The sequence below is a fragment of the Solanum tuberosum genome, unplaced genomic scaffold (genome assembly GCF_000226075.1).
Source record: "Solanum tuberosum cultivar DM 1-3 516 R44 unplaced genomic scaffold, SolTub_3.0 scf00026, whole genome shotgun sequence".
In the NCBI taxonomy this organism is placed as follows: Eukaryota; Viridiplantae; Streptophyta; class Magnoliopsida; order Solanales; family Solanaceae; genus Solanum; species Solanum tuberosum.
The window spans coordinates 2,364,563-2,382,536 of record NW_006238952.1 but is presented as its reverse complement, the minus strand read 5'-3'; the positions used below and the strand labels follow the sequence as shown (position 1 = coordinate 2,382,536).

The 17,974-nt window shown below is 32.4% G+C and overlaps 3 protein-coding genes across 4 annotated transcripts; 1 reads left to right on the top strand and 2 right to left on the bottom strand.

The window, feature by feature from the left end:
- Positions 1 to 5,095: 5,095 nt before the first annotated feature.
- LOC102599551 (aluminum-activated malate transporter 9) lies at positions 5,096 to 9,541 on the bottom strand. Its single transcript, XM_006341561.2, has 6 exons — positions 8,822 to 9,541; positions 8,396 to 8,533; positions 8,023 to 8,292; positions 7,736 to 7,872; positions 7,507 to 7,653; positions 5,096 to 6,147 (listed from the first exon to the last, which is right to left on the bottom strand). The coding sequence occupies exons 1-6, from the start codon at positions 9,201 to 9,203 to the stop codon at positions 5,407 to 5,409; spliced, it is 1,815 nt and encodes a 604-aa protein (XP_006341623.1). The 5' UTR covers positions 9,204 to 9,541; the 3' UTR covers positions 5,096 to 5,406.
- A 3,367-nt stretch (positions 9,542 to 12,908) lies between these two features.
- On the bottom strand, positions 12,909 to 14,028 carry LOC102599003 (uncharacterized). Of its 2 annotated transcripts, XM_006341560.2 has the most exons (3): positions 13,921 to 14,028; positions 13,587 to 13,668; positions 12,909 to 13,350 (listed from the first exon to the last, which is right to left on the bottom strand). In XM_006341560.2, the coding sequence occupies exons 1-3, from the start codon at positions 13,930 to 13,932 to the stop codon at positions 13,088 to 13,090; spliced, it is 357 nt and encodes a 118-aa protein (XP_006341622.1). In that variant the 5' UTR covers positions 13,933 to 14,028; the 3' UTR covers positions 12,909 to 13,087. The 2 variants fall into 2 exon arrangements, with proteins under 2 accessions (XP_006341622.1, XP_006341621.1); XM_006341559.2 differs by lacking the exon at positions 13,921 to 14,028 and having other exon boundaries at positions 13,587 to 13,840.
- A 593-nt stretch (positions 14,029 to 14,621) lies between these two features.
- Positions 14,622 to 16,099, top strand: LOC102598681 (protein YLS3). Its single transcript, XM_006341558.2, has 3 exons — positions 14,622 to 15,431; positions 15,668 to 15,742; positions 15,829 to 16,099. The coding sequence occupies exons 1-3, from the start codon at positions 15,095 to 15,097 to the stop codon at positions 15,972 to 15,974; spliced, it is 558 nt and encodes a 185-aa protein (XP_006341620.1). The 5' UTR covers positions 14,622 to 15,094; the 3' UTR covers positions 15,975 to 16,099.
- The last annotated feature ends 1,875 nt before the right edge of the window (positions 16,100 to 17,974 follow it).

Genomic DNA, 17,974 nt, shown 5'->3' with positions numbered 1-17,974 from the left:
CCTAACCCCGAAATGACACAAGACTAAATCTCTAACCCGAGACTTGACCAACTTATGTGTTACTACTGTCAAGGTCAACTCTTAAAGTTTGGGGTTAGATCTTGAGATTGAGACCAGACTTAGGGCTAGGGGTGGATCTCGAGGGTTTGGGTCGAGTCTCAAGATTGGGGTAGGATCCGATTTGGGGTTTGTTTTGAATTTGATCTTAGGGTTGGGGTCGGTATATTAGGGCAAGAATCCGATCTCACATTGAGTTGATACATGAATCCAAGGTCATAGTATTAGCCTATATTATACCTAAATTCCCTTGGGGGATTTCTATTTACAACTCGAACACCAAAAAAATAAGTAAGAAAATCACTTAGTTTTCAAAAATAAATAAATATAGGAAAACATTTATCTTTAATATGGCAAGATATGAATACCATGATCTTCAAATGAAACAAAGATATCTCAATGTACTCTTACGAGCAATCATTCAAACTATCCACGGTAGAGCTACTGATTTCCCCTGTTTTTTTATGCTCTTTAATTCCCACTTTGGTAATAAAATCAAATTAGTTACCGAAAAAAAAATTGTAGTCATTTCTCAAAGCATGGAGTTTGTTATATACAAAGGGGATATAGTATTATAATTTTATTTATGGCTGTTTAGGAAGTGTTCCAAGTTAATTTCTGACAAGTAAAAATTGATCGAGAAAATTCTACGCTTTTTTATTCATTTTTTTCTTTGTAATTTCACGTGAAACTTGTATAATTTATATATTTTTTAAATTGTTGTGTTTTGAATTATATGTAAGATAAATAATTACATAGCATTCGAAAAAATCAAATATAAAAAGCTAATCTAACTTATTTTATCAAGGTCATTGCATCAACATTCATAAAGCAGCTACACATATTTAGGGGTGGGTATTTGGTATTCCGTTCGAGATTGTCAAATTTTGGATTCGGTAATTGATAGTTAAAAGTAGATAGTAAATATCAAAAATTTAAATTTTGGTTCGTTATTGTAAATTAAATTTCAGTTTTGTTATTGTATTCGGTAATATCATAATGAAATTGTTGTTGATGATATTACAAAGTTAATACTATTTCTCCAATCATTTCTATTTTGTTATGTGGAGACACGATATAATAAAATATCAATAAGTAAGAAGACATCAAGAAAAAACAAATTGATACAACTAAAAAACATGTACTTAGGTTGTTTATGTTTATTCATTAACTTTCTCTTTGAAATGAGTAATATACATGTTGATATATGACCTTCATTAAGTAAAGAATTCGGTATTCGAAAAATACCAAATGGTACTAATGTCTCATACTATACCCAAATTCAAATATCATAATTCTAAAATTTTACTCCTAAATACCAAATAACAAAAAAATCGATTCGATTCGATAATTTGATTTTTGATATTTCATGCCCAGCCCTACCCGTGTTGTATGTTACCCTTGGTATTGTATTGTATTTGAAGTCCAGTAATAGTCGTTTGATCTACAAGTTCAATAGCAGTGGCATCGAGTTCTACACACACATGATGCAGTTACACATTAAAGGTAGTCAACAAGTCAGGAGCCACCAAAACAGAGGCAACTAAAAATCTTATTTTGACCCATCTCATGACTTGATTGATTGCCTGTAGAGCTTTCTTGGCAAAATACACAATTTCTGGATCCTTAATCATCTTTTAATTTATTCAAACACGGCTGAATTGATTTATCCACATCGTTTTTCACATATTTATATTTTTAAAATGATAGAACTAAGCTGACACTTACCGATTGATCAACTACAGAAGCAAGAGACTTCAACCCCTTTGCGACATGGAATCTAACATTCGGCACGCTGGAATATGAACTTGACCTTAAAAATAAATATTGAATAGCATTGAAGCATGAAGAACTTGATCGTTAACCTGTCTTACGATGGAACAGTATAATAGGCAAAATTCGGGAACAAGTAATCTCTGAATCCATTACAGGGGCAAGATTTAGAAGTGCATCAGGAATGCTCTTCCAATAAAGAGAATATTTGTCATTAACTACGTTTAAGACATGTAAAAATATTGTTCTCGTCAAAATCTATGACCGCATAGAAGAAAAGAAAAAAAGAAACAATGATGATGCTATACAATTATTGAACTGTATTAGATAATCTATGCAAAATTGTTCACTTCTGAATATGAAGACACGAGATGTTTCAAATATTATGGACACGCAACAAATGCATAGACAAATAAAATTCCTCTTCTGTACTTATTACAAACTAACAACAAATGCAATGTTCATCATCAACTATATAAAACCCGCGCAATCATATGCAAACATAATTCAGTAATTTGAAGTAGCATTCATATTCTCCAGGCAATTAAGGATGACTAACTCTTAAAGAGAAAACTGTCAAATCATGCAATTAGAAGTTTTTAATAGATTTACATACAAATTGAATGAGTTACTATAACAAGCTAAAACACATGAGGAATGACCGGGAACAAGAAGAAGAACGATTGCAGACAAACTAAATGAAATGACAGAGAGAATCGACGTCTGTGAAAAGTTTGGACTGTAGAATACCGACTGAAATAGTGGAAGTTAGATGGGGGTGACTGAAAATATTGGAAGTTAGAGTGTTAGACCGATAATTTTCTACTTGTATAGTTTGGAAATCAACAACTTTATGTTCTGTTTTTTCTTCGATTTACCCTCCCGCTCAACAGATTTATCACATGATCGCAATTTAATTTTTAAATAATAGAAAAAAATTTATTCTTAAGTTTTGGATTCAAGTTATTTTGGACCTAACTTTAAATGTTTGGTTTTTAAATTCAACTCGTTAATTTAAAAAAAATTATAGGTCTAATATTAACTTTTTAAAGTAAGGTGTTTGAACAATCTTTTGAGAAAATATATATCTACGGGGTAGCAAACATTTTTTTTGAAAGCTTAAATTATCTTATCCAAAAAATATACGCAGGACGATATGGCAAGCAACAACCACGTGATCACAATTTAATAGAAATCTCTTTATTTTTATTGGCCTAAAGCCAAAAATAAATTGGAGGCATAACTTTTAATTATTTTTTTATTTTTTAATATCTGAGATTTAAAGTTATGTCTTTCTTTTTAATATATCAAAATATTTTTTAATCTTGTGGTCTTAAGCATATCATATGGAATTAAATTTAAAAATTAATCCAAAAAGAGAAGCATTCTTTAATGCTTCGAAACAAACTAAAAAAAGACAAATAAATTAAAAAATAATATATATATATATATAATATTATTTTCTTTTCGTTAAAAAAAGCTTATCATAGTTTTATTATTACTAAAAAAAGATTGGGCCCTTTGAATTAGGGGGCCTAATGCCTCATTTTTAAAGGTATAAATTTTAGTTATCACATAGTTTTAATATGAAATTACAATCTATCCCTATTTAGTTTGTAATTACATTAATTTCTGAAAAAGTAAAACAAACCGGATACATAAAAAACTAGCTCGGATACATTATAAAATAAACCGGATACATAATATGTAGCTCGGATACATTATAAAATAATTTAGAATTAGAAGAAAAATAAGGGATTTTAGAGGTTTTTTTAGAAATAGAAGGGAATATTAGAAATAAGGGAAACATAAGACGTGTATTTCAGTAATTTTTAAAGACATGGAGCCGATCCTGATTAGAAGTTTTGGATTCGAGTTTTTGGGCTCAACTTTAACTGTTTGACCTTTAGATTTTTTTTCATTAAACTATTATTTTTTCAAAATTATAGGTTCAAAATTAACTTGTTTGGTCAAAGTTCAAAAGTAATTTTTTTTTTTCTTTAGAAAGATGCTTATTCTTATTTTTAAAACTATAATTTTTTTAAAATTATAGATCCAAAATTAACTCGTTTGATCAAACTTTAGAGAGTTCAAAACTGTTTTTTTTTTCTTAAGAACAATGCTTATTTTTATTTTTTTAAGTGAGATGTTTGACGATTCTTTCGAGAAAATATGTATTAGCACACATTATTTTTCGAAAGCTTAAATTATCTATACTTTTCAAAAAAAAAAAAAACTCAAAGGTACATTTTTTTATGGACAAATTACTTAACTACACTCCTTTACTTACCTTAATATCCATTTATCCCTACTTATTTCAAAATTTTCAAAAATCCCTTATTTACCTATGTATCCCGTGCACAACGCTATGTATCCCGCAATGTGGAATGTATCAAACGCTATGTATCCCGCTATATGGAATGTATCAAACCTAATGTATCCCGTGCACAACGCTATGTATCCCGCAATGTGGAATGTATCAAACGCTATGTATCCCGCTATATGGAATGTATCAAACCTAATGTATCCCGTGCACAACGCTATGTATCCCGCAATGTGGAATGTATCAAACGCTATGTATCCCGCTATATGGAATGTATCAAACCTAATGTATCCCGTGCACAACGCTATGTATCCCGCAATGTGAAATGTATCAAACCTAATGTATCCCGTGCACAACGTTATGTATCCCGCAAACATCATTTTTAAGGAATTTTTGGTAAATAGAAAACTAGAAGGGATAGGATGTTATTTAGCACTTATAATATGTGGTTCCTATAATTTATACTTTTTTTATAGGTTCAAAAGTGACCTCGAGTTGATATACCAATAATCAAAATTTTATAAATACTTAGTAGATTTCTTAATAAATTAGTTTATGGCCTAACGATACACTAAGATGGGAATATAGGATGGGAGAACTTTTTTTTATCAGAAATACTTTTTAGAAAAATAAGTGAATTTCTTATCTATTTTTATTTTATTTTTGATATGTAAGAAAAAAACATCAATATGTAATTTAAGAAAATACGAGAGGTGAAAATGGGGAGGTAGGAATATGGGGGGTGGGGGCTAAGTGGGAAGATGAGATGTTTCAAAATAAAAAAAAAGTCATTTGTAGAACTTTGTTTCCCTTTCTCATCTTGTTTTTTTGAGAAAAATGTTTGGTAAGTCATTAAAAAAATTTGACTTACCAAACATAAGAAAATTGACCGAACACATCCATGATGATCACTTCTACAATGCACCTTAGAATACTACAATAAAACAATATAAAAATTATAGTAAACAGACGTATTTCAATGTACATTTGTGCTACCTACATTTACCGTTAGACCTTAATGCATTGGAGCCCAGAACACTTCGCTAAAATTTTAGCTCAATACATTGATAGGTATATATTGAAAACTAACCAGCAGGAGCAATTGGCCTATTCAAATGTTTGAGACTTTTTCAGAGTCAGGATATATATTCGAGTTCCCAGTTGTGTAAGCTGCTATAACATCTCCTTATATACAGACAAGAAGGATAAAATCTATAGTCTTCTGTCATTGCATGGACAAGAAGGATTGGTCTCTAAACTGGTAAACTGCTCTCTCTTTTCCAAAATTTTATACACCCTCTAAACCTGGACCACAAGCCAACTTTCTGCGATGCATCGGACAAATCCATAGGGTCCTTAAATTTTGCTTTCTCACTTAATTCTTCGAATGAATCTACTACGTTTTGAAGTCTTGCAACAAATTCAATGAGAAGGGATGTGAATGTCGCTAAAGACAAAGCACTGGCACTTTCGTATGTCTTTGATTCTACTTCTTCATCCTCTCCCGCTTCCACCTCCTTTAGTGCATCATTATCTTTAGGCAGAGAATGCGTTGTTCGGAATTTTGGTTTCTCCACCGTGTTTTCTGGGGTTACTCCTGTAGTTTGGTTGTTATTACTAGCCAAGTTACACGTCCTATTATCCCAACTTTTTGAGGCAAGGATGGAGTCTATGTTGATGACTGTTTCACTTTGAGACCTGTGATGTTGAAGTAAGCTTCTGTCCTCATCCAGGCTTCCAAGCTCCTGGGAAATATCCACCACCATGGCTCGTGTTCCTATTTCCCAGTTTTCAGCATTGACGAAAAGATAAGACTTCCGATCCACCTTTTTTTGCAACTCTTCTGCTGCTTCATGAACTTCATAGAGAATGTCCACTGACCCCAACTTCTCCATCTTTTTCACTTTCTCCCCCAGTTCTCTCAATACTTTGGCACTTGCTGTACCTACTCTCTGAAGCTCATTACGGAAAACCTGTCTTCTTTCGGGAGGTGCCTACATGTAAAAAATATTTGGTAGTCATTTTCTCTGATAAAGAGGTCATAGCATTTATAACTGACACATCTGAATATGCAAGGACTTGAACCAAACAATATTAAACCAATAAATAATGCATATCTAGCAGCAACTTAACTTTTTGTTCTTTTCTTTTATAATGGTGGTGTCCAGGTTTAGCTGACATGCAACTCAACTATCACACCAAATATCTGCTGCTACCTCCCACCAGAAGTTACCTCGTAACTCTGTTCACAGCTTAAGCAACAACTTAATTTTATAACAAAGTCCTAAGATGATTTACAAGGAGGGAATACATGACATGCTTCCGTAGATTGTAATACTGCAGACCATGTTCTTTCAGCCTCACTTTGGCTGAAAGGAAATGAAGACATTCCAACATTTATTTCATCTGTCTGCATAAATCTCCTCGTGCAGTTCCAGTAAAAGGGTAGCATCACTCAGTAATGGATGAATGATAAGAAAAAGGTTTCCAGTCATCTAGTCTCCTTGATGAAAATTACACATGTTACCAGAGAGATAGAGTACAGGATCGATCTTTAAATAATTCATCTCCTAATGAAATAGTCTTACATGCATGCATGCCATTTATAATGTCAGATTACATTCTCAAATAATGAAGGACCCTATATAGATATTAATCTTAATATATGATTGTTCTAAAGCATATACACCTATTACAAGTATAATAAGTACGGTAATTATATACATCACAACAACCATAGGCTGTATATTATCAGGGAATAGAAGAGCTAAGCAACTTCAATTTTCAATTTTTCACTAGTACTTCACACATTCACCAGTAAATCAAATGAATATAATTATTGCACAGGGACACCACATAACTATGATTAATACTGCAAGCAATTGCTAGCAGTCACCCGCCTCCCCACCCCCTACCCCTACCCCTACCCCTTTCAGAAGCAAAAAAGAATTGCTAAAAGTTTTAATGGCCAAGTTTCAGTGAAGGGTTCTATGAGTCGTTTTAAGACTGTTTCCGGAGAAAATTTGCACTGGTTAGGAGAATAAGTGCCCGTTTGGATTAACTTATTTTTAGGTGTTTTTGACTTTAATGTAGTTTTTTAGTTTTGGAGGTGTTTGGAAAGGTTATAAAGTGCTTTTAAGCACCCTTTTAGGCCAAAAAAGTTTTAAAATAAGTCAAAAGTCAAAAGCAGGGTACCATCAACTTATGACTTATAAGTTAACTTTTATAAGCCCATCCAAACAGGCACCAAGTAATCTAGCGATAAAAAATAAATATGATAAGAGAATACTATATGATGCACTTTACAAACTCAGGGCTAGTAGGAAAGTTGGAAAAAGGAGTAGAGAAATTACCTGTATTTCAGATAGTATACAGCCATGCAGTGCCATAACCATGAAAGCGCAATACCTTAATGCACCACTAACTTTGACATAGTTTTTCCAAGGATATTTAATCATCTTGTATGGACCATGGGGTGGCTCCCAGACTGCAAATGCTTCCTGTGGTACCAAAGTAAGGAAATCCGGCTAGCGAAATTTCAAGAAATTACAAATCCATGTGCAAGAATGCTTAAGCACATACCAGAGCTTCCTCTTGGCTTATAGATTCTACTGCTGATCTGTAGCCATTGTAAACTGGATCATCAGCCACTTGGTAGGTAAGAATTTTTGAAGGGATCCTCTTACATTCGACACAGTTCAGATATTCACTGATACAACCTGCAAAGATTTCAATGTCATCAACTTTAAATCCCATCTCGGGAAACAATTCAATTCTAAAATCCCATCTCGAGATGATCCTCTAGAGAAACAATTCAAGTCTAAAATTCCATCTCGAGAAAGTAACAACCATCTCATAGGTTGAATTACCTTCTAGTGAAGTAGCTATATTGATGAAATTCTTCGTCACCAGATTGTGAAGATCCTCGCCAGCCCAGATGGGATACACACATATGTTCACAGCTAAAGAAATACTAGCTCCAAGTACAATGAGCAAAAACCGACTAACAGCTGTTTCAATAAATTCTCTTGTGTGATAGCCAGATACCATGATGAAACAATACGTTATCAAGAAAACTCGGAAACCATATTCATAGGGCTTCATTGCTGGGTACTGCTTTGCATATGTAATAAAAAAACCTACAAACACCAAACAAACTTCAATCAGCAAGGTACAAATATAACAAAGAGATGAACATCAATTCACACATATAAGTCATGAGTACTGAACGAAAAACCAGACCTGTCATGAATATACCAATGATTATAACAACTTCTTCCCAGTCTCCAGCCAACTGAGACAACTCAGCGATTGCAAGTGCAAGTCCTCCAGCTGATAATGTCCCAAGCCCACGATTAAACCCTTTACTTAGAGTGGCTCCTGTGGACAGTTCAAAACATGTATATGTAAAAAAAAAAGTTCCCATACAAAGTTATACAGAATACAAATAAATGCCAATCTTTAATCCCAAAAATGAAAAACAAAATAAATGTTAGGGCCTACTTCTATCTGGGAAATTAAAATTAAAATATTGACTTGTTCAAAGCTTTTAAGTGCCTTCTATACAGTCACAATAAGTATAAAAACAATTTTTCTTTCGTATTACAACTAAGATTTACAATCAACAAACAGAGATCAACAAAAAAAGGGAAAAAGTGCAATACTTACCAATACTGAACTCAAAAACCACGACAACAGTAAGAATAGCCCATACAGAGTATTTACCAAGCTCTTTAACCGCCGGTTCCTTAAAGAAGATAAACAAAGACATAAGAATCAATGCCAAACCCATCTTCGCGGAGAAGATGATCTTTCTCGGGTCGGTTCGACCCATCTCCATCGCCTTCACGGATACTCTTTTCCAATCCTTCCATAGCTCAGAAAACTTCTCCCGGAAAGAAGAACAACACCCAGAAGTTTCTTGGTAATCAAGACTGTGCGGGAAACCAGGTAACTCAGTGTAATCAACACCGTTGCATAAAGAAAGAAGACGTTCTTTTACTCGTCTGTCTTCAAAACTCTTCCTGAAGGAATTCGATTTCCTCACCATTCTTCTCCTTCCGATAATATGGGGAAAGTCTAGAAAACTGACGAAGAGTACCCGGAGAGAACGGGATACTGTGACAGTGAAGAATGTGAAAAAAGAATTTGTTTATGTTGACTGCTATACTTATACGACGTCGTAGATATGGTGATTGCTAACCCTTATTAAGCCGCGTGGAGATTGGTAGGACCGGACTTTTCTCTTTCAAACGAATCAGCTATTGGGCTGCTGCCGTGGGGGCCCATGTTTGGTAATTTCGTGAAATAGCTACTCTTTTTCCGTTTTCTTGTTTTCTTCTGTTAGCCCCTCAGTCTTATATTATTTGTTATAAACAAGTTTGTAAGATTTTAAAATAAAATTGCAGATATTAAATTTTGTGGGATTCCATAAGGCATGTTCAATTTGAATTGAGACTCTAAAATGTGTGTACTCTAAAAGGTGTGTTCAGTTTTAATTAAATTTTTTGGAAATTATTCAACCCTAAACTCTAGTTCATGCCTATATAAACGATATTAAATTCCTTTAAAAGGTATCTCGAATATTTCGCAATTGATGGAATATTCATATAGAGGTCAAATCTAAATCGTTCGAGAAATACGTCACTAACGACGATCGAATCATGGATAAATCTTAGCTAGGAGAGTAGAATCAATTATAGATAAATCTTAGCTAAGAGAGTAGAACTAAGGGGAGGAACATAATTATACCCGCAATTAAAAAAATTTATTTATAATTTTTAAAAAGGTGTGAAAAGAAAAAAGGATAACTAATAGGATTAAAGGGAATACCTTCCTTTTTCTCGGAGAAAATTTAGTTAATAGAGTTACTATTGCACTTTTTTTTTAAAAAAATACCCATTTTTGATATATATTAAGACCTGGCAGTATTTTGATTTGAAAAGATAGTTGAATACATGTACTTGTGTGCATACAATATTTCATTTTATCGTACATGTACGTGTGACTAACTATATATGTATGCAATTGTTTTCAAGGAAGACGACATTGGAGGCAATTTTTCAAATATGTGGATTGAGATCACTAGTTCAAATAATTTTTTCTTTTATCTTATAACAATAGTAGTAGAAATTGATTTTTTACTCGCTTTTCAATTTATAATATATTTTAGATGTTTCAAAACATTTATCACTATTTTCTCAAGTATTACATGTATTCATTCTTCACTATCCACTAGCCATATATATATATTGCTCCCTTCATATGATGATTGTATATTAGTTAGGTTTATATAATGTAGAACCATAAAATAACTCTAGTTAAATTTGTTTGCACTAATCAGAAACGAGCTGTCAATTTAACTGAGGCACATACTTATTTTTTGTGCGTCTAAAATATATTGTTTTACCTTTTCAGCAAACAAAGGGTCTTATATATAATATACTGATATACAACAAACATTTTAGGCAAACATCATGTAAATTTTGAGTGCTAACAATAATGAATAATCACACCTTATAAATGATTGTTGGGCGACCTCTAACGTAGGCACGTCTTTCTTGAAAGTTATCAACTTGACAAATGAGTGCTAATTATGAATGATAATTGATAGCATAGGAAAACTCAGAATTTGTCATTATCTTTTAAGATGAGATATAAAATTTTATATAATAATATATTGGTGAGCAAAAGATAATTATTTACATGTTTCAACTATTATTTCGCGTGTTCTGCTTTAGATATATATGTAAAATATATAAGGAAGGCTATTTGAGGAGAAAGAAGACAAAAAAAAAAAAAAAAAAAAAAAAAAAAAAAAACTTCAATCCCTTGACTTGAAGGAGTTAAGCTCGTCGCTCAACCAATGCACTACTAAATATATTACAAGTATTATACAAATAATGTATCGAATTTTATCAAATGGTCACGAATTTCATGACCCTTTTTTTTTAACACATAAATTCGCCACTGAATGATACTCCCTTTGTCCCTAATAATTACTTGTCCATATTTCCTTTTTTAGTTGTTCCTAATTACTTGTTCATTTTGACAAATCAAGAAAGGATAATTTTTTTATTCTATTATACCCTCAATTAATTACTTTGAAAAGTAGAACTTTTTGAAATATTAAGTTTTTAATTCATCTACTTCATAATTAATAGGGATAAAATGGTAAACTAACTATTTCAATTATTGTTTTCTTAATAGATGTGTCAATTTAAAAGTGAATAAGTAATTAGGTACAGAGTGAGTAGTATATATAACAAACTTATAAGATCCTTATAAGTATATAGTGGGTTGGGGGTTGTGGATAGGTGGGATGGAGGTGGGGGATATGAAATTTACTTTGTATATTAGTTCTATAGCATTATGGAACTGAATCTTGAATAATTGATCACAAAGCATCAATCTGATGATCACCACTTAATCATTCTTGTTTTTAACTTTAATGACCACGATTATCTTGAAATTTTGTACTCTCTTCGTTTCACAAAGAATGACCTCCTTTCCTTTTTAGTCAGTTTCAAAAAAATGACCTCTTTCCTTTTTTGGTAACATTTTACTTTTTGTTTTCCACGTGGCATGTTTAAGACCACAAGATTAAGGGCAATTTTGTACATTTGGCATAACTTTAATTTAGGACCACAAGATTCAAAAGTCTTCTTTAATTTCTTAAATTTTGTGCCAAGTTAAACCAGACCAATCTTTTTGAAACGGAGGGAGTATAAATTAACACTTATCCTATTTTGTAAGCCGCACTTTTGACACTATACTTTAGTACAATCTTTCAGGCTTGGCCTTTGGATTAGGTTGAAAGTCAGTCTATAAAAATATATAACTGTTTTTCTTTACTTATATTGAATAATGTAACTTTAAATATTTTTGATCGAGTGGTCAAATATATAACTATTCTTAATTTTCTTTAATTTGTCGTTGTCATATAACACATTTCATGTTTTTATTACCCCATAAAAAGCGATTGATAAAATTGTCCTACCATATTTAATTATAGTTAATACTTGTATAACAGAACGTTAGGTAAGCTCCTTATATGATTTTTAAAAATTAAAGTAGATGGTAGGTCCAAATTAAAGTTTACTTGTTTCGTGTTACTGCATGAAAATAACGTTTTAATACATTTATTGAACTTATAGATACATCACTTTCAACCCCAAAGAAACTTATTAGCGGGTGTGCAAAATGCCAAAACTTGTTATTCAATTATTATATATTCCAATTGAACACCTCAATAAGCACACCGACTTTAACAAACGCATTGGAATTTAGTTGAATTTGTTTTTCTCTTCGAGTAACTTCAATTGGAAAAAAAAAACGTACAAATAAATTTTTAATCCAAAGCCCAAAAAAAACCAACCAAGTCCATTTTCTTTTATAAATCACAGTGGCTAGGCCAGTCTGCATGCTCGTTTACTATTTCATGGAATACCTGTCATCTTTCACCAGCAACAAATACCAGATTATAACTTTGTCCATCAAATCTAGAAAATATGAGAAGAAATCACCAAATTTCTTATTTGTGTTAAAAATTAAACTTAAAACCTCATGAATCTCAATTCACTTCATTAATAACTAGGCAACACCTTTGATAATTTAATTAAGTCCAAATCGAATTACGCCTTCAATAAATGAGTTTAACTTCTAGAAATATAATTCTTTTAACCATAGATTAAGATGGCCTACATTAACAAGTATAACTTTCTATAATGATGATCTAATTTGGTACTATAGAAAATAACAAGTTAAAATGCACTAGAATATCCAAAAAAAAACAAACAATTACACTGTCAAAGTTTCCATCCACAGTAAATCAATAATTATACAAAATGGAATGATCTAAACCCACTGGGCACTAGAAATTAATTCTAAGAAGATGAAAAAGTTATTATTACAAAGATGCAATTATGTTTTTGATTAGCGGTAAACTTGAAAGTACATGTGTGGTTGTGGATTTTGTGATGTTACATATGTTTCTGTCTCAACTTGGTTGTCAGAAGAAGTTATTAAGGGCATTTCCTCTTGCTTTGGTTCATCATTGCCACTTAAATCTTGTATCTCCAATATTTCAACTCTCCTATTTGTCTTCTTTCTTATTTTTATTGCCACATCTTGTGGTATGAAATTCCCACAAACAATTACTCTGCTGTGATTTTTCTCTATGAATCTTGTCTCCAGCTCTTCAATCACAACATTTCAAGAAAAATTCAGAGTCTTTCTTATAAACGTAATCAAACTAATAGTACGTTTGACCAATCTTACAATAGTACGTTTAGTTTGAAAAGTACTTTTTGTTAGAAGTAATTTTTTTTAAAAAAAACACGTTTATCAATATTAGAGCAATAATTTGTGTTTGATCAAGTTTCAGAAGCTTGGTCAAACAAACTATAAAATCTAAAAATCATCGATTAATTACCTGGTATCGTGAGAAGTGCCCGACTTACTTTCATGTAACATCCTTTGCAGTCTATGTTAATCCTCATCACCATGCAACACAACTGCAAAGAAGGAGGAGAGAAAAAGAAAAATAAATCAAGAACCAGAGGCGGATGCAATCTTTGTGTAACGAATTCAACTGAATCTAATACTTTCAACACGGACATATATGTAAAAAAAAACAGCACTAAATTTTCAACAAATGATAAATATTGATCTCATATTTTCAAAGGTACGTACAATGAGTTCAACACATGAGAACCTATCATGTCTAAATTATAGATTCGTTTCTATCAAGGACCCCAATATTTTACCTTCTGAGTCATGAAGAAAGGAAGATTTTCTCTTTGAGATAAAAAGAAAAATGCTAGAAAGGAAATGATGGATTTCTATGAATTGGAAAAGATTATGGATTGTTCATTTATCTTCTTTTTTTTATGTCTTATTGACTGATTGGGAATCTGATTCCTGCCTAACAAGCATTTGCACATTTTAGGTAGTTAATTTATTCATTCATTATTCTTAGACTTCTCCTATTGTTCTTATACAAACATGCCTCGTTGCCTAAAAAAAGCATCACTTTTTTGTTCTAAAAAAAAGGGCCTACATATGTTTTCAATTAATTAAAGGCATCTCCTTTTTGGTGTCTAAATATTCTTATTCTAAAGTTGAAACTCTTCCCTTCCCCACACTTTTACCTTTCTTTCCAAGAATCTATGTATTCATTTCCTTAGCTTTTAAACAAGTAAGCTTAAAAAGTGAGTGAATCTATTCTTGATATTTTTACATTATCTTAGTTCTTGGTGCTATCCACCTCAGACTTCGATTCGGATATAGACTTTTTTGACGAAGAAGTGTCAATTGACTCTCATTGAACAAGGGTAGGTTCTAATTCAGTCACCACTATAATTGGCGGAAATTAACTGGCTGCTGCATCAATTCCAATATTTATAGTACAAAGAGATGCTAGTTTTATAAAGTACTACTTAATTAGGGTGAGATTTGATTATCATTATTGTCAATTTGTCATAATTAATTATTGTTCTGTTATCTTGAGGTGCTATATACTCTGTATCATCCACTTTTTTTTCCAATTATGATTAACCCCAAATGCTAATTATGTGAAGGTAGTGTGATAGATGCCATCATCAGCCCTTTTACTGTACCATTCATTGTGATTGTCCTTCAACTTGAAGCCATTTTTTTTTTCCTCAAGAGATAGTAGTAATAAGTAAAATAATTACACATTTTGCTGAATGATAAAAGCATGGAGCGTCTTTATCATAACATTTGGTTCTTTGACTAGGCAGATATGAAAAATAAGATTTGTGTGAATGTATGGTAATTAATTTGTTATTTCCACACTCAATGTATGCTGCACTTCACACTAACTTTGATTATTTACTCCATTTAAGAGTCCATACAGTAATAGAAAACCAATTTCAGCTACTTATTCTAATTTCTTTAGTATACTAAAGTGTTCACAGCATGGCTTCTACTACTGTTCTTATTTTTTCACTTCTATTTGTTTTTGTACCTACAACCCTTTCACAGACCTTTGGTAACTTATCTGCAGGGCCCACCGTGTCGTCGTGTGGGCCACTACTGCTTCGATTGGCTCCCTGTGGACCGTTTGTGCAGGGCGCATCGCCATCACCGACTGAGCAGTGTTGCAGTAACCTCAGGCAACTCTATATCCAGCAACCAGATTGCCTTTGCCTGTTGCTCAATCAAACTGGCATCAGCACTCTTCCTATCAACACCACATTAGCACTTCAATTGCCACTTCTTTGCAGTATGCATGTTGACAATGATACCTGTTCAGGTATGTAACAGTAGAGATCAACATAAATTATTACGCCACATAACTCAATATATAATATTATACTTGGGAGAAAACATTACATAATGTATCAAACTTGTATAAAGTGTATCAAAATATGGGGTACGTGACTTAAATATTTCCCCCAGTAGACATATAGTGTAATTTTCTTGAAAAAAAAATCCCTTCTTTAAAGTTCAATAATGTGTTATTCATTCATCCAATTTCTGTATTTTTAGGTTCTGAAGGACTGGCTCCTAGGTCATCAACGCCTCAAGTTTCATTCGAGACAAATAACAATTCATCTGTTGCTGGTATGAACTTTTTATACTGTTGCGTAACATCACAATGTTTCTACGTGTTTGTTCAAAGTTTTTGCCTTTTGTGACTTGCATTACAGCTTCGCCGATGGTGACAGTACCACCTAAAACGTCCAGCACTTTGGGATTTGGCTTTAACAACAGCTCTGCTGTAAACTTCAACGCGAAGGAGAGCTTGATGATCATCACAGTGCTAACTTCTTGGGGTGCATTATTCTGGTTCTAGCCGTTGTTTCCATATTGTTTGTCTAGTCATTATTTAGACTTGAACTTTAGCTCAGACATAATATGTAGCAAGTAGAATATGCTTCAGTACAAGTTATTGTTCTATCACAGATTAGTTTGTCCACACATTTTAAAACTAGTTATTCCCCTGACCTTTTTTTCCAGAATCATATGCCAATTTAATAGCATATATATATGCCAATTTAACAGCATATATATATGCCAATTTAACAGTAGCATATCTTTAAATCTGTACTAATGACTATTCCCTGTGACATTTAAGGACAATTATACTAGAAGTATTGGTGCCATATTCCCTTTGAAGTAACCTACAAAAGTTCCAAGTTCTATTCGTGTTTTATCACATCACAGAACAAGAAAGTCGCCTTATAGGTTTAAATTAGTGAAGTCAAATATTCACTATTTCTGCAATGCTCTGAAGTGCCTCAATGAAGTGGTTCACCTAAACATGAAAATGGAACTTATTTTATGTTTCAAACCAAGACAGTAAATCATATTGTCCGCTATCATCCATCAGGCCTCACAAATTTCCCTTCATACTACGTTATTAACAAGCCCAAAAGTGTCCCTCGGGATGGCTCAGTTTGTTTGGAGGGTGGTTATCCACACGGATGACCGGGATCGATCCCCCCTCAATGCCTTCTGAGTTAAGCCTATCGCATAGTGCTTGCCTAGTGCGGTTTACATTCCCCGTGTGGTTTGCAGGCTATACATAGTGAGGTTGTAGCGGTTGCGGGTTATCCTGGAATTCCAAAATATAATAATCCCAAAGGCGCATGTACTCAGGTGTATACTCAGGCTATACACAGTCAGTCAGGTTATAGTGGTTGTGGATTAGCCTGGGATTCCAAAAAAAAGAAGAAGCCCAAAGGCGCCTGTAGTCAAGTGTATACTCTGGCTATACACAATGAGGTTGTAGCAGCGGTTATGCGTTATCCTGAGATTCCAAAAAAAAAGAATCTCAAAAACGCCTGTACTCAGGTATATACACAATGAGGTTATAGGGGTTGCGGAATATCCTGAATTTTTTTTAAAAAAAGAAGCCCAAAAGGCGCCTGTACTCAATTCGATGTCAGTCTTAAGTCTTCAAATCTTTGTCTTTCTCATAGACTAGTATAAGGAAGATCTTAAGGGGTCCAAAATGTCACACACGATTCAAGATAACACTATACAATTACCCAAAATTGAAATGGTATTAGGATTGTTTATTCAATTCCTAAAAAAATACACGATGCATGCTCTGCTTCAACCAAAAAATTATTGATGTGAAGTTGAATTTTAAGAACATAACAGGGTCAAAAGAACTCACCGCAAAGACAAGGCCACAAGTACATACAACACAAAGAATCCAAAAGCAACACATGCAATGAGGATTATAAATTAATTTGATATGGTACAATATTTTAAAGTATTGATTTAAGTTTTTTACTATTTATAATAAATTGATAATTATAGATGATTCGATTTCAACTTACATACAAAAGCAACACATGCAATGAGGATTATAAATTAATTTGATATGGTACAATATTTTAAAGTATTGATTTAAGTTTTTTACTATTTATAATAAATTGATAATTATAGATGATTCGATTTCAACTTACATACAAAAGCAACACATGCAATGAGGATTATAAATTAATTTGATATGGTACAATATTTTAAAGTATTGATTTAAGTTTTTTACTATTTATAATAAATTGATAATTATAGATGATTCGATTTCAACTTACATACATTCAATAAAGAGTGACAGTTCCGGCGGCAAGTACTGTTAAAATCTCAATTATATATACTAATAACACTTACCATATAAAAATATTTAATAAAAATTACAAACAATTTCTATCACTAATCAATTGCGCAAAAAAAGACATTTTAAATAAAATATAAGAGTAATAAAAAATTTCAAAGTTAATTTTATACTATGACTAGTTACTACTCCTATAATAATAATATGTGAAATATATATTGAAAAAT

Excerpts from the sequence above, each read along its gene's own strand:
- LOC102599551 (XM_006341561.2), bottom strand. The coding sequence starts at position 9,203 with ATGGTGAGGAAATCGAATTCCTTCAGGAAGAGTTTTGAAGACAGACGA. Across the intron at positions 7,873-8,022 it reads TATAGCTACTTCACTAGAAG|GTTGTATCAGTGAATATCTG; the intron begins GTAATTCAACCT and ends AAATCTTTGCAG. Across the intron at positions 6,148-7,506 it reads GTATACTATCTGAAATACAG|GCACCTCCCGAAAGAAGACA; the intron begins GTAATTTCTCTA and ends TTTTACATGTAG.
- LOC102599003 (XM_006341559.2), bottom strand. The coding sequence starts at position 13,773 with ATGTCCGTGTTGAAAGTATTAGATTCAGTTGAATTCGTTACACAAAGA. Across the intron at positions 13,351-13,586 it reads GGCACTTCTCACGATACCAG|AGCTGGAGACAAGATTCATA; the intron begins GTAATTAATCGA and ends TTGTGATTGAAG.
- LOC102598681 (XM_006341558.2), top strand. The coding sequence starts at position 15,095 with ATGGCTTCTACTACTGTTCTTATTTTTTCACTTCTATTTGTTTTTGTA. Across the intron at positions 15,432-15,667 it reads TGACAATGATACCTGTTCAG|GTTCTGAAGGACTGGCTCCT; the intron begins GTATGTAACAGT and ends CTGTATTTTTAG. Across the intron at positions 15,743-15,828 it reads TAACAATTCATCTGTTGCTG|CTTCGCCGATGGTGACAGTA; the intron begins GTATGAACTTTT and ends CTTGCATTACAG.